This window comes from Schistocerca nitens, chromosome 4 (genome assembly GCF_023898315.1).
Source record: "Schistocerca nitens isolate TAMUIC-IGC-003100 chromosome 4, iqSchNite1.1, whole genome shotgun sequence".
NCBI lineage: Eukaryota > Metazoa > Arthropoda > Insecta > Orthoptera > Acrididae > Schistocerca > Schistocerca nitens.
Genome location: NC_064617.1, coordinates 904657934 through 904679814, shown reverse-complemented (window position 1 = coordinate 904679814; position 21881 = coordinate 904657934). Strand labels below are relative to the sequence as shown.

The following is a 21881-nucleotide window of genomic DNA, read 5'->3' as shown; positions in this document are numbered from 1 at the left end:
TTCTTCATTTCTAATTCTTCAGTTAAAATGTGATATACCCTTTCAGATGACATCTGGCAAGCGTGAGCAAATTCACGCACTTCCAATCGGCGATCCTCAATGACCATTTTGTGCACCTTTGCAATGACTTCTAGAGTAGTGACATATCTTGGCCTACCATTCCTCGGATCATCACCTAAGCTTTCCCAACCAAATTTAAATTAAAAAAAAATGGTTCAAATGGCTCTGGGTACTATGGGACTTAACATCTATGGTCATCAGTCCCCTAGAACTTAGAACTACTTAAACCTAACTAACCTAAGGACATCACACAACACCCAGTCATCACGAGGCAGAGAAAATCCCTGATCCCGCCGGGAATCGAACCCGGGCGAGGGAAGTGAGAATGCTACCGCACAAAATTTAAATTCATTTGTCCACTTGCCAATAGTTGAATATGAAGGAGCAGAGTTCCCCAGTGTATTCAGGAAATCGGCTTGAATGTCCTTTGCTTTCATACCTTCCTTTACGAAGTACTTAATCACTGCTCGAATCTCGATTTTTTTCGTCTTCGGAAATCACTGCGCGGGAACAACAACAGAGCCACACACCGCCACAGCTCTCTTCCAAGAGCACTGACGTGGCACATGTTTACTGGAAACACTCCAATGAATATCATTTGAACAATTCGTTGCGCTAGCGCTGACCTCTCGTGGCGAGCCCGAGAACTTTTCAAACCACCCTCGTAATATTCCTTGTCGCAGGTCGTCGATGTTTCCAGGAAGCGGAGGAACGAACATTCTGTCTTTAATGTGACCCCATACACAGAAGTCCATTGGGAGTAACTCAGGTGATCGTGGAGGCCAGGATATTGTTCCGCCACGTCCAATCCAAGTCGGGACATTCCTACGGAGATACGCGACAACATCACGATGATAACGTGGTGGCACACTATCTAGATGAAAAATAAATTCTGTGCCCGTATCCTGTTGTAATTGAGACATTAGGTGATGTTCTGGCATATCCAGGTACGTTATGTCAGTTACGGTTGACTCAGCAAAAAAGAAATGACCGTAAATCTTATTATACCAGCTTACAACATACAAAAAAAGAAAAAAAAAACAATTTACTTAGGCGAGTCCTCTCCATGTTCGATTGCGTAATGTGGTTCCTGCTCACCCCATATCCAAATATTATGCAGATTCACTTTACCACAGATATGGAAGGTAGTTCATTACTGAACACAATTTCACAAAGAAAATTATCTGCAGTCTGCGTTTTGTTAATAATTTCTACGGAAACTCAGCTCGTTTTTGTCACTTTCACTTATAGCTTGCAACAGCTCCACTTTGTAGGGATTGAGTGACAGGCGTTTCTGTAATATCTTCCCCACTGCAACACTAGAGATATTCAATTATTATCCGGCATGTCTCGTTGATTTATCCGGACTACGAATGTAGGACTGCTGAATTGGATCAACTGCTTCATCAGAGACTGCTAGCCGACCCTGACCTCGCATCCTACGTGATACACAGCCCGTTTTTGTGAAACGATTGTACCAAGTAATAACAGTTTGCCTTTGAGTTGGTGGCTTGCGACATTTTGTCCTGAATTGAAGCGGATTTGTCTTTATGAAACCATAAACAACACTCGCCAAGCTCTGTACCGTTACACGACTCCATGGTGTCTGTTGGAACAACTCTTTCGCGCATGCCACCTAGTGGGAACATCGGGAACTAACAGTGTTAGGCGGGAATAGAACGTAAAGAAACATTGCATTCAGTGCTGTATCTACATCTACAATCTGATCGACATGGATACTCTACAAGTCACACAGATCAGCGTTAAAACAATGTTTTCGCATTCGGAGGAGAAAGCTGGTGGTTGAAATTTCGTGAGAAGATCCCGCCGCAGCAAGAAACGCCTTTGTTTTAATGATGTCCACCCCAATCCTATGTCAAGTCCGTGACACTCTCAACCCTATTTCCCGATAGTAAAAAAACGTGTTGCCGTTGAAGTAGTGTAGGCAGTATCTTTAGTAGATCTGTTGCATTGACCGAGCGAGGTGGCGCAGTGGTTAGCACACTGGACTCGCATTCGGGAGGACGACGGTTCAATCCCGTCTCCAGCCATCCTGATTTAGGTTTTCCGTGATTTCCCTCAATCGTTTCAGGCAAATGCCGGGATGGTTCCTTTGAAAGGGCACGGCCGATTTCCTTCCCAATCCTTGCCTAACCCGAGCTTGCGCTCCGTCTCTAATGACCTCGTTGTCGACGGGACGTTAAACACTAACAACCACCACCACCATCTGTTGCACCTTCTAAATGTTCTGCCAATAAAAGGCAGTGTTTGGTTCACCCTCCCCACAACATTTTCTATGTGTTCTTTACAATTTTAAGTTGTTCGCAGTTGTAGTTCCTAAGTATTTAGCTGAATTTATGTCGTTTGGATATGACTGATTTAACGTGTAACCGAAGTTTAACGGATTCCTTCAAGCACTCATATGGATGACCTCTCGCTTTTCATTATTTAGGGTCAACTGCCACCGTAGATACATTTTCGAAATCTTTTGCAATTTGTTTTAATCTTCTGATGCTTTACTTCGCGGTAAACGACAGTGTCATCTGCAAACAACCTAAGACTGCTTCTCTAAATAGTTTGTATACGACTAGATAAGGAACAGCAGAAGGCCTATAACACTACCCTGGGGAACTCCAGATATCACTTCTGTTTTACTCGATGACTTTCTGCCAACTCTATGAACTCTCTGACAGGAAATCACGAATCCGGTCGTATAACTGAGACGCTATTCCATAAGCACGCAATCTGATTACAAGCCGCTTGGAAATACGGTGTCAAAAGCCTTCTGGTAATCGAGAAATACGGAATCAATTTGAAGTCCCTTGTCAATAGCACTCAACACTTCGTGAGAGTAAAGAGCTAGTTGTGTTTCACAAGAACGATGTTTTTTAAATCCGTGTTGAGTGTGTGTCAATAGACAGTTCTCGTCGAGGTAATTCGTAATGTGCGGTCACAGTATACTGTATGTTCCAGAATCGTGTTGCATAGCAACGTTAATGATATGGTCCTGTAATTTAGTGGATTTCTCCTATGGCCTTTCTTGAATATCGGTGTGACCTGTGCAACTTTCCAGTGTTTGGGTACGGATCTTTCGTCGAGCCGGCCGCTGTGACCGAGCGGTTCTAGACGCTTCAGTCAGGAACCACGCGGCTGCTACGGTTGCAGGTTCGAGTCCTGCCTCGGGCATGGATGTGTGTGATGTTCTTAGGTTACTTAGGTTTAAGTAGTTCTAAGTCTAGGGAACTGATGATCTCAGATGTTAAGTCCCATAGTGTTTAAAGCCATTTGAACCTTTCTTTCGTCGAGCGAGCGATTGTATGTGATTGTAAAGCATGGAGGTAGTGCATGAGCATACTCTGAAAAGAACAAAATTGGTATACAGTCCATACCGGAGACCTACCTTCCTTAAGTGATTTAAGCTGCCTCAGTACACCAAGGATACCTACTTCTAAGTTACTCATGTTGGCAGCTGTTCTTGATTAGAATTCTGGAATATTTACTTCGTCTTCTTTGGTGAAGGAACTTCGGAAGGCTGTATTTAGTAACTCTGCTTTAGCAGCATTGGGATCGATAGATTTTCCATTGCTGTTGCGCAGAGAAGGCATTGACTGCCCCTTGCAGCTAGCATATTTTACATACGACCAGGACCTCGTTGGATTTTCTGCCAGGTTTTGAGACAAAGTTTCATTGTGAAAACTATTATAAGCATCTCGCATTGAAGTTCGTGCTAAATTTCGAGCTTATATGAAGGATTGCCTATCTTGGGGCTCTTGCATTCGCTTAAATTTGAGAAGCTTTTTTCTTTGTTTCTGCAACAGTGTTCTGACCTATTTTCTCTGTCGTGGGGGATAAGCTTCGTCGTTTGTTAATTTATTTGGTGTAATCTCTCAATAGCTGTCTATACTATTTCTTTGAACTCAAGCTGCATCTGGTGTACACTCACATTGTTAGTTTGGACTGAGTGGAGAGATTGTCTCTCAGGAAGGTGTTAAGCAAATTTTTATCTGCTTTTTTGAATAGATATATTTTTCATTTATGTTTGGAGGATTTGGAAGTTACAATATGCAGTCTCGCTATGAAAACCTTGTGTTCACTAATCCGTGTATTCGTTTTGATGCTCGTTATTAGCTCACGATTATTGGTTGCTCAGAGGTCACGTGCGTTTTCACAACAGTTTACTATTGGAGTGGGCTCATGAACTAACTGCTTGAAATAATTTTCAGAGAATGCGTTTAGCACAATTTCGGATGAAAGTCTGCCTCCGGGCTCAAAACCTGTCCCTCCCACCGAAGGTTCGAGTCCTCCCTCGGGCATATGTGTGTGTGTGTGTGTGTGCTATTCTTAGCATTAGTTAGTTTAAGTAGTGTATAAGTCTAGGGACCGATGACCTCAGCAGTTTGGTCCCTTAGGAATTCACATACATTTGAAAATTTGGTAAATTGAAGTCGGCGCCGGTCAGAGTGGCCGAGCGGTTCTAGGCGCTTCAGTCTGGAATCGCGCGACCGCTACGGTCGCAGGTTCGAATCCTGCCTCGGACATGGATGTGTATGATGTCCTTAGGTTAGTTAGGTTTAAGTAGTTCTAAGTTCTAGGGGACTGATGACCTCAGATGTTAAGTCCCATACTGCTGAGAGCCATTTGAACCTTTTTTTTTTTTTAAGTCGGTAGATGTGTGAATTGCCTTTCAGCAATTGAATCATCTGAACTGGAAAGTCGGTAAAAGGCTCAAGCTATTATTTTATTCCAGTTGCCAAGAATAACTTCTAATCATACTAACTCACAGGAACTATCTACTACAAATTCGCTACAATATCAACTACTTCTAACAGCAACAAACGCCCTACCGCCAACTGTATGTAGCCTATCCTTTCTGAACACTGTTAGGTCCTTCGCAAAAATTTCGGTTGAACTTATCTCCGGCTTAAGCAAATTTTCAGTGCCTATAACGATTTGAGCATCAGTACTTTGTATTAGCGCTTGGAGCTATGATACTTTTCCAACACAGCTACGACAGTTTACAACTGTTACCCCGATTGTTCTTAGTCAACCTGCACCCTTTGAGACTGAAGCCCTTTTTGTGTTTCTCTGAGACCCTCTAACCTAAAAAACCGCCCAGTCCACGCCACACAGCTCCCCCTACCCGTGTGGCCGCCTCCTGGCCTTACACTGATATGAATTATTTAATCTTTTCACAATTAATGATTACTACACAAGTAATTTATGAAAGCCTTGCGTTGTAAACACTAACGGCGTTATAACACCCTCTGTGGTATTTCAGAAACAAACTTTACATCTGTTGATACAATTTACGGAAATGAAGCCGGGCACGTCGTCGACAAACGCCAATATTTCGACAGGCGCACACCCTGTCATTCTCAAGGCAAGACTGCGGAAGGTTTATAAGCACTCCGATACTTCATTTCCAAGAGTTAAGAATAAAGCAACAGCATTAACGCTCGCAGTGCCAAGGGGGAGGGGAGTGTTCTTCACGCCCACCATTTGGAAATATTGTAATCGAGTTAGTTTGTATTTTAAAAATCATTATTTTTGGTGAATTCTTTTGATTCCATGTATGTTTTAAATTTTGAATTAAACTTAACCTCAAATTTAAGTCCTAGTAGTAGCGATCACTTTCCACAATGAATGTCGTATGAAATATATTCGGCTCAGATCTTACTTACACATCAATGTCTCTCTAAAAAGTATGTTGTGAGCAAAATTCAACAAGTTAACGAAATCTGCATATTTTAAACTTGATTTTAGGGTGGGGATAAGGTACTCGCCTCGCCCCCCCCCCCCCCCCTGCTAGTACACGTTACTGAAAGAGCGTTGATTTTGGAAAGTGCGTTGATGTTGCTAAGGGTGCGCTAAAAGATATTTTCATGTACTGGCTCCTACTAAGACATCAGTACCTCTTTAAAAAGTATGTTGTTCAAAGGTAACAACAATTAACGAATTTTGTTTCTCTTTAATTTTTTCTGGGGGTGCTGCGTTGGTATTGCTAAGGTTAAAACGTGAACTTGCTTTCCTTGGCGTATGGTATGGAATGATCAGCGGTGAAAGGAATATGAAATAATTGACGTCATAAGTACATCAGATCAAACAGTACCGGTATCGTGCAGTTTATATTGACAATTATCTTTTTACCCGCTGCTTCACCTACTAAGTGTGTGTCATATATATAATTCACACATATATGTCTCAATCTCTGCTGTTTTACAACATACGACCTCAGAGAGGATGTTGAATTTATCTGTGGTATTCAGCTGTGTGGCATAATCTTTGGTCCAAAAACACATTGACAAAAGTATTGGCTCGCCTCATTCTCGCAACCTGGTTGACACACTGAACAGCAAAAGTAAGAGACAAATTGCACTTCATACTTCTAAAGTTTTCTATGTCAGCTAAATAGAGGAGAGAAATACCAAAACCGGTTGTTTTAGAACAATTTTCACTCCCTTCCCATCCCCACCCCTAGGGGCTATAGGGGTATCTTTACCACACTGTTTATATACAAATAAATGAGTCATTTATATACTAAAGTTTGTTGAAATTGCTTCAGGCGCCCCTGAGTTATGCCTTTACGTCACTTCTTTTCACCGTTACCTCAGTCGCAGGGGTGCCATGATATCTAACTGTAAGAGTAATTTTTTCCAGGTTGCAAGTGATATGTGTACCAAGTTTGGGAAAAACTGCTTCAGGCATTGCAGAGATGGTCTGACTGATATGTCACTGTCTTTGTAACCCAACTGCCTCTCAACACACAGACTTACAGAGGACAGGAGCCACGCCGGCTGCCTACATGATGGTAGATCTTAGCTGTTGTTCCATAAAAATAATCGGGAAAAATTTAAATGTCTCGCCTACCCTAGCTTACCCCTGCCATTTCTCTTCCCCTCTTCCACCTGCTTCATCGCACCTTGTACATCTTCTCTCTGCTTTCTCACAATATGATCCTCTTCCATCTGCTTCCTCACATCTGTCCGTCTTCCATCTGCCTCTTCACATCTGCCCCTTTTCCATCTGCATCCTCACAACCTGTTCCTCTTCCATCTTCTAATAATCCTCTCATTGTTCGCCCCTCTCCGTCTGTCCATTCCCCCTTCTCTCTATCCATCTTCTCTTTCTTTCTCTCCGTCCACCTTCTTCCCCTCTCTCTGTCCATCTCTCCTCGCCTCTCTCTGTCTACCTCCTCCTCCCCCCTCCCCCCTCTCTATCTCCTCCTTCGCCTCTCTCTATCTCATCCTCCCACCATCTGTCCATCTCCTCCTCTCCCCTATCAGTCGGTCCATCTTCTACACCCCCTCTCATTCCATACCCTATTCCCTCCAGCAATCCGTCTTGTTCTCTCTCTTTCTCTGTGCATCTCCTCCTCCCATTCTCACATCTCAGCCGTGCCCGTCCGCATGTATATCCTCTGTAACGCATTCTGTTACTACCTGCGAAGCAATCTAGATGTCAGTGGCTACCATCCCTTTTCACTCCCACCCATGCCTCTATGGAACTTCGGTGGTTTTTACCGTTTCTTTCCAGACAATAAGTAGTATATGTTCCTAATTTGGATGAAATCGATCCAGTGGTTTAGGAGGAGCGGTAGAACATACATACAAACATGCATTCGTTTTTATGTTACACATATATATATTAACAACGAAAAAGCTATTTTCAATATGTGTCACATTTTCTGAATGCTTATCAATATGTAAACATAATTTTCAACATAGTTTGGATTACTCTATCAAAGAATCTTTTTAGTTTGGTTGGATTTAAGGAATACTTTGATGGTCTGTTGTAAGACATGGACAGAATATTTAGCGCAGAATATTGCTAATGTTAAACAAAGACGAAGATGGTGAAGAGTCGTTGAAAGGAGAGTAACATGCTTAACATCAAAGGCGGGATCAACATGGTAATGGAAGAAGTGAAACAATCTGCTAACGAGAAAGAAAGATTATACACAACAGAGGAAGTAAGGAATATATCAGAATCAAATAAGTGCAGACAAAGAAAGCTCTGCTGATATCTGATATTGGTACGGAACTCAGAAGTTTCTGAAAGTGTACGTTTGGAACACAGTATAGAGAAGAACATAGAAATTTAAGTTGGCAGATAAAGGTGACGAAAGAATTCTACGGAAGACCATTACTAGAAAAAAGGAAAGGTTTGTGGGGCCATACGAGTTTGAAAATACTAAAAGTTGATTCTGATTATAGGGACTATCCTCATAATACTATTACAGACACATTGGAGGTGTGGCCTCTATCTTTGTCCTGCAGGAAATAACTTTTAAGTCTTTTTATTAGCCGTTAGTTCGCTGAAAAAAGCTTGCAGTATATTTTTCACAAACCTATCAAAAGTTACGACTTGGTGGAAGAAGATCAGTCCAGTAGTTTGTGTTGCGCTAACTGCGCACCACACTCCCGTTTCCAGATCATGCAGATGCTCTTGATGTAACTGCTGAAGTTTTTCGGTACTGCAACATCTATTGGCCTGTGATTGCACGCGCCTCGATAAATGCAGCCATACCTCATACAAAATGAGCATTTCAAGATCAACTCTCACATTGCGCTCAGACTGCAATAGCCATTTGCAGTACTGACGTCAAACAAAGTTATCTGTTCAGATGAAGCACTATCGTTACCTTGTAAGACTTCAGTTTGAATTTGTGCTCTGCTGTGTGAATAGATACTGCTGACAGGACAGTTTCAAGTAGTATATGGCGCAACGAATTTCGCATTCTTTCCAGGGCACTTGTCTTGTCTCAGACTTTAAATGAAAGAACTGTTATCTTGTGGTTTACCAATAAATGAAGCGGCACTGCTACAGATGCGAAACCTTCGGTGGAAGGAAGTATTAAGTCGCAAATTACTAAATGTGGGCACGGTGACTGCGCGGGTGTCAGACTAAATACCCAGTGGTGTGGGGATTGGCACTAGGATGTTTTCTGTTGCTTACCGCTTCTCCAATCTCTGGCACTGATTTGCATGTGTGAGAAATGCCAAGTTCTGAGTGCACGTTATACTCTGGGTACCTCTGTAACTGGTCTGGTAATTGACTTCAAAGGATGGAGAAAGAAAAAGACGTAGCACCCCGTGCCTAATAAAACACTGCAATGTTAAAACTGCTTTTGGGCTCAGGAAAGCATTAACTTACGTTTTTATCTGACCATACCTCATAGTGGAACCAAGCCTCAAACTAGTTTTACAATACTAAAGTAGTTGTGGTGTTCGTCCAAAGACTCTTTGCTAGGTAACATCATCCCTATCTGATGCTTCCTCATCCATTCGAAACTGTATATACATTCAATTCTTGATCTTTATCTACTCCCCTCCATTACAAATTACCTATTCTTGATTCCTCAGTAACTGTTCTACTACGTTACTCGTGCTTTTTTCAAATTGCTTCACAAAGCAATTTTCGCCTAGATTCGTTTCTGTTCCTCTTCAATGGTTATCTGATCCATTCATCAAATCCTCAGCATTCTTCTGTAGCATCACCTTTAAAAAGCCTCCGTTATCGTCCACTGCCTGCTTTCTTATAATGATACACTCAACAGAAATACTTTCAGAAAATACTTCCTAACAAATTTATATTCGATGATAACACATTTCACTTTTCCAGGAAAAACTTTTGTGGCTATTGCCAGTCAACATTTATCTCCTCTTTAGTTCCACACCTAGAGGGGTGGCCCAGTGATCAGTACACTGGACTCGCGTTCGAGAGGACGACGGTTCAAATCCGCGTCCGGCCATCCGAGTTTACGTTTTCAATTATTTCCCTAAATCGCTCCAGGCAAATGCCGGGATGGTTCCTCTGAAAGGGCACGACCGATTTTCTTAACCATCCCCGAAACGTTCCGAGCTTCTGCTCCGTCTCTAATGACGTCGATGTCGGCGGCACGTTAAACTGTACTCCTCCTTCTTCCCTCTTTAGTTTCTTCTCCGGCATTTATTTTCTAATAAACCAGTTGACCTTCAGTCTGAGGACTGGTCTGACTCACAGCTCACGCTAGCCGATGCTGTGCAAGTGTGTCCTTCGCTGCACAACTATAGCAACTGACATTGAGTTGACTCTATCGTAAAGCCTTGATCTCCCTCAAAAATTTACTCACCCCCCTCTCCCCCACCCTTCTTGTTCCGCACGCTCGGAATCCTGCCATTTACGATATTGCCACAGGATGTCTCCTGTCCACTAACCTCTTCTTATAGTCAAGTTCTACCGTAAATTTCTCTTTCTCCTATTAGATTCGGTACCTCTTCATTAGCTTTTCGATGTAGCCACCACATCTTTAGGATTCATCTTTAGCACTATGTTACGAAAGCTATTGTCTGTGCTATTCATCGTCATTTCACGCCCACATAAAGCTACACACAAGTCACGTGTTTTCAGAAAAAACTCAGATATTAACAAATTTCTCTTTTTCAGAAAAACTTTTCTTGCTGTTGCTAGTCTGCATTTATATCATCTCTGCTTTTGTCAAAGTGAGTTATTTAGCTACCAAACTGCGCTGATGACCTCGCTGTTGAGCGCCCATAAACCCCAGCTACCAAACTAGCAAAACGTATCTACTACTTTTAGTGTCTCATTTTCTCATCCAATTCCCTCGGAATCGCCTCATTTAATTCGTTCCATTTAACTTTTGTTGGTGCTCATCTTATAACGCTCTTCAAGACACTGTCCATTCCGTTCAGCCCATGTTCCAACTCCTTCCCCGTGTCTGACAGATTATAATGTCATCAGCAAAGCTTAAAGTTTTTGTCATCTCGTAGAATCGGGTGTACTGCCGGTGGTCCGCGTCTTCCCAAACGATATTTAGACGTCATGACCTGGCGTCTTCGTCAGTCTCTGGAAACACCTGATGAAGACGCCGAGTTACGGCGCCGAGACATCGTGTTGGGAAGATGTGAACCACCGGAGTACGCCCCATTCTACTAGACAACAACGAATCACCGAGAAAATCTAAGAAATTATACTCGAAGTTTTTAATTATAAGGGGCGATGAAAAAGTTTCCATCTGAGTACGTTGGCTAAACGTAGCGCGACTCCGATGCGCGTATAAATGCGCTGACACCTGTTCAAGGGATTAGTGTGGCATTTGTGTCTTTCGAAGTGGGTGCTGTAAATGCGGAAACGTGAACAATGGCGAGGTTATTAGCAAATGTGTCGAAAGAGGACCAACGTGCTGTTGTTCTCTTCTTGGCTGCCGAAGGACAAACACCGATAGACACCCATCGAAGAATGTGTACAGGTCAGCATGTTTGTCGAAAATCAACCGTGACTTGATAATACACGTCCCCATATCCGCCCAATAGTCCTTATCTCTCATACCTTCGGGCCCTTAAAAAAGGCATCGGACGATGATGTACAGCAGGCAGTTACGGACTTCTTCATGCAAGAGGACCAAACGGATAGCTTCAACCTGGTGCATCGGTGGGATCAATTCCTCAATGCTCACGGCGATTTTGCATGATTGGTATACCGATTCTGGACTGTACGATCTTCTAACGGAAACTTACGGCCCTACCGTTTCCATGAACTTTAATTTCCTTTCTACATTTGTCTTTAGTTTCCTGTACTACATGGTCAGCATACAAATTGAACAATGTGGCAAATAGCCTACAATTCTGTCTCCGTCCCTTCTCAGTTACGTCTATCTTTCACATCCTTCTATTCTTCTGAACAAGTTTTGGAGGACCTTTTTCTCCAAACAGTTGATCACTGTTACCCTTGAAATTTCAGAGTGTAAATGGTCTAGAGCACGATAGCAGTGAGTCTGGCAATGTTGGCAGGTAGCGTGGTGTACCTGGTATGGAGAAGCGGACCCCCTTGGGCCTGAGCGCCTGTATGTGGGGCTCCGGCACGGAGTAGGCGCCCTCTGCAAGTGCGGCGCGCTGCCCCAGCACGACGGCCGCCAGCACAGATGCCAGAACTCGTACCAGCGCCATGGCTCGCCCACTGCTGACTGCCGTGGCGCCGGCTGCTCGGCCGCCTATATCTGCAGACCCCCACCTCCAGGCAGCTACACACGGCAGGCGGGCCCCACTGCGGTTACAGGCATCGCCTTCTGCTTCACCAGCGCCTGCAAAAAACACATTGCACACGCCGTGCAAATGCGGAAACTATCTGACTATTAGGCTGTTGATTCAAACTTGTGAACTATTGACTAGAATAACATACAACAAAAAAAAATAAATAAATAAATAAATAAAATAAAATAAAATAAAAATAAAACAAAAACAAAAAGGAAACGCAAATTGCTTTACTGAAACACGTCTCTCATCCACATTCACCAACACAACAAACAAACGAATACATACAGGGTGCGCAAAAAAATGTATACACACTTTGAAGCGTCATAGAAAATTTATTTCCCGTTCCACAATGTTACATTTCTGGAAATGGAAAGCTTAAAGTACAATTGGAAAAATAAATGTACTTTGCAAATGTGATTAATGTTCAAACTGGTGGCCTTCAGCATCAATACATTTCTGAGTACGAGTCACCACTGATTCCATACGTCGTACGAAGTGTCCAATGAGATTTCTGCGCACACTGCCTGAATCTCATTCCAAAGTGTGTCCAGGTTACGTGGTTTACGTTTGTACACCTCATCTTTTACTGTGCCCCATAAGAAGAAATCCAGCGGCGTGAGGTCTGGAGAGCGTGCAGGAAACTCGATTAGTCCCCTTCGTCCTATCCACTGGCCTGCCACATTGTGATCCAGGTATGCTCATACGTCCCTATGACAGTGCTGCGGCGCGGCACGTTACTTTTTACCGCCCTGCCAGTGTCCAGCAATGTTCATTTGTCTAGCTAAAAGCTGTAGTAGAAAATACTAGGCCACTACTGTCTACTGAAGGTCGCAACATACATAGAATTGTCCGATAAATGGGATGTGGCTAGTACTGAAATAAAAGTTTTAACTTGGCAATGTAAATTTTCAGGTGTATTTTTACGATAAAGATCACAGTTAATACTGCCAAGTCCGTACTAAGTGTCTACACAATGTAAAGTTCCCACGCACGCCACAATCACACACGTAGCCAGCTTATGGTATTTACACCCGTTACCGAAGTTAATAGAGTTCACTGGATCGTTTAGTTATGAAAATGCTCGCTCAAATGTTGTGCACTCTGCTCTACAAGTAATACCTGTTCCAGTCTTAGCTCGCACAACACGCCACGCGGTTTTAACTAACAGTCAAAAGCAATAATTTTGATATTCGGTCCGAAATTCCACACGACTTCCACTATACCGTTCACTTAAATGCGCTTTGTACTACTTCGCGAGCTCGTAATTAGCATTTTTCCGCGATTTTACAGTACTTTCGTCGGAGCTGCTTTCAATGATACGTTACTAGTTCGAACCCTCAGCCCCTACTGACTTGGATCACACCAAAGGCCTTGTTCCCAGCATAGATTGGCGCGAGCCTGCATTTTTCTGATTGGCTGATATCACAAACAGCAAATCAGGTTGCAGCATTACCCCGCGCTAACCCGCGCTTTACTTCAATGACCAATCATAGTAAAACATTTCTTTCTATGGCCATTGCTAAATAAATTTACAAAAGTATCAAATATAAAATTACTCCTTCTGAAATTACCGATTAATTTGTGTTCTACTCACGATTTATTGGTACTATAAACTGACTGCCTTTAATTATAGTAAATCCCCTGTATAGTTTAACTGGTAGTTCGTGAATAAACAAAACAATTTTCATTTACTTCTGTTTTTCTTCCCTCATACAACACTCACACTGCTAATTACTACACATATAAAACAATTATTATTATGCAAATACATTTAATATTAGTCAAACATAACTTTACAACATTGTTTCGACTACGACTGCTAGCACTGTCCGCCAACTGCTGACCTCTGCCGCCTACTAGTACAACTACGTGCAGCTCTGTAACTGAGGTCCATGTCAGCTGGTGACATCTGTCGATGACTCATGCCTATAACGATATCGTCCTAACAAGTGACAGGAGCGATGCGAAGGCGCTACGCCTCAGTTCGGCGGGGTGCCATCTTGTTGGAAATAAAACTCATCATTACCGTATAATGCACGAATGGCAGGGAATATGGAGTCAGCAAGCATTGTTAGGTACGTTTCTCCAGCAACAGTACCTTCAAAGCAGAAAGGCCCAATGAGCCCTCTTGCAGACAAACCACACCACACATTTACACCAGGCAAATTCACAGCCTTTTCAACTGTAATGTGAGGATTATCTTCAGCCCAGTACACACAATTGTGCCTATTGACAGTTCCATTGAGTTTGAATTGGGCTTCATCCAACCAAATTATGCTACCCATAAATCCCGGTTCTTGTCTCACCATCTCCTGAACCCATTCACAAAATCCTAACCTTCGATCTGGATCGTCGTCACTTAGCTGTTGCACCAGCCTTGGAATGTACACACGAAACTTGCCTTTCTTCAGAATGCGTAGCACACTACTAGCACTTACATTACTCTCACATGCCGCTTGCCTTGAAGATTTTTCAGGCGAACGCTGAAACAGTTCCAGGACCGCAGTTGTGGAATCATCACTTGTAGCTGTACGAGGTCGCCCTGATCGACCTTTATGCACATCACACACTGTTCCATGAATTTCGAATTTGTCTCGTAGACGTGTAATTGTTAACCTTGAAGGTGGTTCTGTACCATACTCACTTCTCCACTGACATCGAACGGCAGCTACATTCTCAAACTTCCAGAACCACTTAATTATATGCTTCCGCGCTTCAAAGCTCAAACGCACGTCCGCCATGTTGCAGTTACTTCCTTGCCACTGCTGCCACCTGTTGAAGAAACATAACATTACTTTCTCACAGATATTTAACCTTGTAGAACGGGAAATAAATTGTCTATGACAGCTCAAAGTGTGTATACATTTTTTTGACACACCCTGTAGATATCACAGCGCAAACAAAACACGGCGAAAAACACACATCGACAGTTGATAACACCATAAACAGCAAAAATATTCGCAACCAATACACGTAGATCTCTAGAAGAGCGTAGCATTCCAAAGGATTGGAAAAGGGCACAGGTCATCCCCGTTTTCAAGAAGGGACGTCGAACAGATGTACAGAACTATAGACCTATATCTCTAACGTCGATCAGTTGTAGAATTTTGGAACACGTATTATGTTCGAGTATAAAGACTTCCCTACTTTGTAGGAATCAGCATGGGTTTCGAAAAAGACGATCGTGTGAAACCCAGCTCGCGCTATTCGTTCACGAGACTCAGAGGGCCATAGACACGGGTTCCCAGGTAGATACCGTGTTTCCTGACTTCCGCAAGGCGTTCGATAGAGTTCCCCACAGTCGTTTAATGAACAAAGTAAGAGCATATGGACTATCAGACCAATTGTGTGATTGGATTGAGGAGTTCCTAGATCACACAACGCAGCATGTCAGTCTCAATGGAGAGAAGTCTTCCGAAGTAAGAGTGATTTAAGGTGTGCCGCAGGGGAGTGTCGTAGGACCGTTTCTATTCACAATATACATAAATGACCTTGTGGATAACATCGAAAGTTCACTGAGGCTTTTTGCGGATGAAGCTGTGGTATATCGAGAGGTTGTAACAATGGAAAATTGTACTGAAATGCAGGAAGGTCTGCAACGAATAGACGCACGGTGCAGGGAATGGCAATTGAATCTCAAGGTAGACAAGTGTAATGTGCTGCGAATACATAGAAGCCGGCCGGAGAGGCCGTGCGGTTCTAGGCGCTACAGTCTGGAGCCGAGCGACCGCTACGGTCGCAGGTTCGAATCCTGCCTCGGGCATGGATGTGTGTGATGTCCTTAGGTTAGGTTTAATTAGTTCTAAGTTCTAGGCGACTGATGGCCTCAGAAGTTAAGTCGCATAGTGCTCAGAGCCATTTGAACCAATACATAGAAAGAAAGATCCTTTATCATTTAGCTACAATATAACAGGTCAGCAACTAGAAACAGTCAATTCCATAAATTATCTGGGAGTAGGCATTAGGAGTGATTTAAAGTGGAATGATCATATAAAGTTGATCGTCGGTAAAGCAGATTCCGGGCTGAGATTCTTTGGAAGAATCCTAAGGAAATGCAATCCGAAAACAAAGGAAATAGGTTACAGTACGCTTGTTCGCCCACTGCCTGAATACTGCTCACCAGTGTGGGATCCGTACCAGATAGGGTTGATATAAGAGATAGAGAAGATCCAACGGAGAGCAGCGCGCTTCGTTACAGGATCATTTAGTAATCGCGAAAGCTTTACGGAGATGATAGATAAACTCCAGTGGAAGACTCTGCAGGAGAGAGGCTCAGTACGGGCTTTGGTTGAAGTTTCGAGAACAGAGCTTCACCGAGGAGCCAAGCAGTATATTGCTCCCTCCTACGTATATCTCGCGAAGAGACCATGAGGATAAAATCAGAGAGATTAGAGTCCACACAGAGGCATACCGACACTCTTTCTTTCCACGAAAAATACACTCCTGGAAACGGAAAAAAGAACACATTGACACCGGTGTGTCAGACCCACCATACTTGCTCCGGACACTGCGAGAGGGCTGTACAAGCAATGATCACACGCACGGCACAGCGGACACACCAGGAACCGCGGTGTTGGCCGTCGAATGGCGCTAGCTGCGCAGCATTTGTGCACCGCCGCCGTCAGTGTCAGCCAGTTTGCCGTGGCATACGGAGCTCCATCGCAGTCTTTAACACTGGTAGCATGCCGCGACAGCGTGGACGTGAACCGTATGTGCAGTTGACGGACTTTGAGCGAGGGCGTATAGTGGGCATGCGGGAGGCCGGGTGGACGTACCGCCGAATTGCTCAACACGTGGGGCGTGAGGTCTCCACAGTACATCGATGTTGTCGCTAGTGGTCGGCGGAAGGTGCACGTGCCCGTCGACCTGGGACCGGACCGCAGCGACGCACGGATGCACGCCAAGACCGTAGGATCCTACGCAGTGCCGTAGGGGACCGCACCGCCACTTCCCAGCAAATTAGGGACACTGTTGCTCCTGCGGTATCGGCGAGGACCATTCGCAACCGTCTCCATGAAGCTGGGCTACGGTCCCGCACACCGTTAGGCCGTCTTCCGCTCACGCCCCAACATCGTGCAGCCCGCCTCCAGTGGTGTCGCGACAGGCGTGAATGGAGGGACGAATGGAGACGTGTCGTCTTCAGCGATGAGAGTCGCTTCTGCCTTGGTGCCAATGATGGTCGTATGCGTGTTTGGCGCCGTGCAGGTGAGCGCCACAATCAGGACTGCATACGACCGAGGCACACAGGGCCAACACCCGGCATCATGGTGTGGGGAGCGATCTCCTACACTGGCCGTACACCACTGGTGATCGTCGAGGGGACACTGAATAGTGCACGGTACATCCAAACCGTCATCGAACCCATCGTTCTACCATTCCTAGACCGGCAAGGGAACTTGCTGTTCCAACAGGATAATGCACGTCCGCATGTATCCCGTGCCACCCAACGTGCTCTAGAAGGTGTAAGTCAACTACCCTGGCCAGCAAGATCTCCGGATCTGTCCCCCATTGAGCATGTTTGGGACTGGATGAAGCGTCGTCTCACGCGGTCTGCACGTCCAGCACGAACGCTGGTCCAACTGAGGCGCCAGGTGGAAATGGCATGGCAAGCCGTTCCACAGGACTACATCCAGCATCTCTACGATCGTCTCCATGGGAGAATAGCAGCCTGCATTGCTGCGAAAGGTGGATATACACTGTACTAGTGCCGACATTGTGCATGCTCTGTTGCCCGTGTCTATGTGCCTGTGGTTCTGTCAGTGTGATCATGTGATGTATCTGACCCCAGGAATGTGTCAATAAAGTTTCCCCTTCCTGGGACAATGAATTCACGGTGTTCTTATTTCAATTTCCAGGAGTGTACGAGACTGGAATAGAAGGGAGAACCGATAGAGGAACTCAAAGTACCCTCCGCCACACACCGTCAGGTGGCTTGCGGAGCATGGATGTAAAATGTAGATGTAGATGTTTTTTATAAACACACAGCGAAGGTGAACTGTTCAATGAAGTGCGCTCGCAAACGCGGAAAAATCGCATCCTTGTGTACGCAGTGCAACGAGATGAGGAGAGTTTTGTATTTGGGAGCACTTTTCACACTTCCGACGCTAGCCAGCTCTGTAATGGTAGTTTAATATCACGCTTACCAGTATGTTCCAAAACGCTGCTCCTATATCTGCGATTATTTCGCGGATCGTACCTAGGCTTCTGCTAGTGATGAAGTAGTTGGGTCAAGTGTTTTGGATAGTCTTTGGACTAGAGAGTGTAAGTGTGCCTGATAGAAGGATCGTCTTAGTGTCAGAATCCTGCAGTACAGGGTCAATGCATGAATATTACACACTTCCTCCAGCTCAGGCGAACGAAGCAAATCGTCTTTTTCTACTATATGCATTAGGGGGTTTAAGGGGACGCCAATAGTGCATGGGCGATTACTTGGGGAACCTGAAAAAAGCATGTTTTTACAGTTTTTCGTACCAAAACCTAGCCGCGAGTTCCAAGACGGCTGTGCACAGAAATGGCTCCGCTTTTGACTATATATTCCTAAGGTCAATATCTCAAACAACCTAGAAATTTTTTTTTGATATCTTTATCTGTTTCTGAGATACAGAGATTCAAAGTTAGCCTACTACCAGTCATTATAGAGAACATGGTATTTGGTATTTGGGTACTACAACCGAGCCGCTGTTCCAAGACGGCTGTTGTCGTTGTGGTCTTCAGTCCTGAGACTGGTTTGATGCAGCTCTCCATGCTACTCTATCCTGTGCAAGCTTCTTCATCTCCCAGTATCTACTGCAACCTACATCCTTCTGAGTCTGCTTAGTGTATTCATCTCTTGGTCTCCCTCTACGATTTTTACCCTCCACGCTGCCCTCCAATACTAAATTGGTGATCCCTCGATGTCTCAGAACATGTCCTACCAACCGATCCCTTCTTCTAGTCAAGTTGTGCCACAAGCTCCTCTTCTCCCCAATTCTATTCAATACCTCCTCATTAGTTACGTGATCTACCCATCTAATCTTCAGCATTCTTATGTAGCACCACATTTCGAAAGCTTCTATTGTCTTCTTGTCTAAACTACCTATCGTCCACGTTTCACTTCCATACAAATACTTTCAGAAACCACTTCCTGACACTTAAATCTACACTCGATATTAACAAATTTTTCTTCTTCAGAAACGCTTTCCTTGCCATTGCCAGTCTACATTTTATATCCTCTCTACTTCGACCATCATCAGTTATTTTGCTCCCCAAATAGCAAAACTCCTTTACTACTTTAAGTGTCTCATTTCCTAATCTAATTCCCTCAGCATCACCCGACTTAATTCGACTATAATCCATTATCCTCGTTTTGCTTTGGTTGATGTTCATCTTATATCCTCCTTTCAAGACCCTATCCATTCCGTTCAACTGCTCTTCCATGGCCTTTGCTGTCTCTGACAGAATTACAATGTCATCAGCGAACCTCACAGTCTTTATTTCTTCTCCATGGATTTTAATACCTACTCCGAACTTTTCTTTTGTTTCCTTTACTGCTTGCTCAATATACAGATTAAATAACATCGGGGAGAGGCTACAACCTTGTCTCACTCCCTTCCCAACCACTGCTTCCCTTTCATACCCCTCGACTCTTATAACTGCCATCGGCTTTCTGTACAAATTGTAAATAGCCTTTCGCTCCCTGTATTTTACCCCTGCCACTTTCAGAATTTGAAAGGGAGTATTCCAAACAACATTGTCAAAAGCCTTCTCTAAGTCTACAAAAGCTAGAAGCGTAGGTTTCCCTTTCCTTAATCTATTTTCTAAGATAAGTTGTAGGGTCAGTATTGCCTCACGTGTTCCAACATTTCTACGGAATCCAAACTGATCTTCCCCAAGGTCGGCTTCTATCAGTTTTTCCATTCGTCTGTAATGAATTCGCGTTAGTATTTTGCAGCTGTGACTTATTAAACTGATAGTTCGGCAATTTTCACATCTGTCAGCACCTGCTTTCTTTGGGATTGGAATTATTATATTCTTCTTGAAGTCTGAGGGTATTTCACCTGTCTCATACATCTTGCTCACCAGATGGTAGAGTTTTGTCAGGACTGGCTCTCCCAAGGCTGTCAGTAGTTCTAATGGAGTGTTGTCTACTCCGGGGGTCTTGTTTCGACTCAGGTCTTTCAGTGCTCTGTCAAACTCTTCACGCAGTATCATATCTCCCATTTCATCTTGATCTACATCCTCTTCCATTTCCATAATACTGTCCTCAAGTACATCGCCCTTGTATAGACCCACTATATACTCCTTCCACCTCTCTGCTTTCCCTTCTTTGCTTGGAACTGGGTTTCCATCAAAGCTCTTGATATTCATGCAAGTGGTTCTCCTTTCTCCAAAGGTCTCTTTAATTTTCTTGTAGGCAGTATCTATCTTACCCCTAGTGAGGATAAGCCCCTACATCCTTACATTTGCCCTCTAGCCATCCCTGCTTAGCTATTTTGCCATTCCTGTCGATATCATTTTTGAGACGTTTGTATTCCTTTTTGCCTGCTTCATTTACTGCATTTTTATATTTTCTCCTTTCATCAATTAAATTCAATATTTCTTCTGTTACCCAAGGGTTTCTACTAGCCCTCGTCTTTTTACCTATTTGATCCTCTGCTGCCTTCACTATTTCATCCCTCAAAGTTACCCATTCTTCTTCTACTCTATTTCTTTCCCCCCATTCCTGTCAGTTGTTCCCTTATGCTCTCCCTGAAACTCTGTACAACCTCTGGTTCTTTCAGTTTATCCAGGTCCCATCTCCTTAAATTCCCACCTTTTTGCAGTTTCTTCAGTTTTAATCTACAGTTCATAACCAGTAGATTGTGGTCAGAGTCCACATCTGCCCCTGGATATGTCTTAAAATTTAAAACCTGGTTCCTAAATCTCTGTCTTACCATTATATAATCTATCTGATACCTTTTCGTATCTCCAGGGTTCTTCCATGTATACAACCTTCTTTCATGATTCTTAAACCAAGTGTTAGCTATGATTAAGTTATGCGCTGCACAAAATTCTACCAGGCGGCTTGCTCTTGCATTTCTTAGCCCCAGTCCATATTCACCTACTATGTTTCCTTCTCTCCCTTTTCCTATGCTTGAATTCCAGTCACCCATGATTATTAATTTTTCGTCTCCCTTCACTATCTGAATAATTTCTTTTATCTCATCATACATTTCATCAATTTCTTCGTCATCTGCAGAGCTAGTTGGCATATAAACTTGAACTACTATAGTAGGCGTGGGCTTCGTGTCTATCTTGGCCACAATAATGCGTTCACTATGCTGTTTATAGTAACTTAACCGTACTCCTATTTTTTATTCATTGTTAAACCTACTCCTGCATTACCCCTATTTGATTTTGTATTTATAACCCTGTATTCACCTGACCAAAAGTCTTGTTCCTCCTGCCATCGAACTTCACTAATTCCCACTATATCTAACTTCAACCTATCCATTTCCCTTTTTAAATTTTCTAACCTACCTGCCCGATTAAGGGACCTGACATTCCACGCTCCGATCCGTAGAATGCCAGTTTTCTTTCTCCTGATAACGACATCCTCTTGAGTAGTCCCCGCCCGGAGATCCGAATGGGGGACTATTTTACCTCCGGAATATTTTACCCAAGAGGACGCCATCATCATTTAATCATACAGTAAAGCTGCATGCCCTCGGGAAAAAATTACGGCTGTAGTTTCATCTTGGTTTCAGCCGTTCGCAGTACCAGAACAGCAAGGCTATTTTGGTTAGTGTTACAAAGCCAGATCAGTCAATT

At 43.7% G+C, this 21881-nt stretch overlaps 1 protein-coding gene across 1 annotated transcript in view; it reads right to left on the bottom strand.

Moving 5' to 3' along the window:
• The window catches only part of LOC126253468 (beta-1,3-glucan-binding protein 2-like), a 38047-nt gene extending 26005 nt beyond the window's left edge, over nucleotides 1-12042 (bottom strand). Inside the window, exon 1 of the mRNA XM_049954825.1 lies at nucleotides 11864-12042. Coding sequence (XP_049810782.1) covers nucleotides 11864-12005 — 142 coding nt within the window. The 5' untranslated portion in view covers nucleotides 12006-12042. The remainder of the gene's footprint in view (nucleotides 1-11863) is intronic.
• Nucleotides 12043-21881: the final 9839 nt, after the last annotated feature.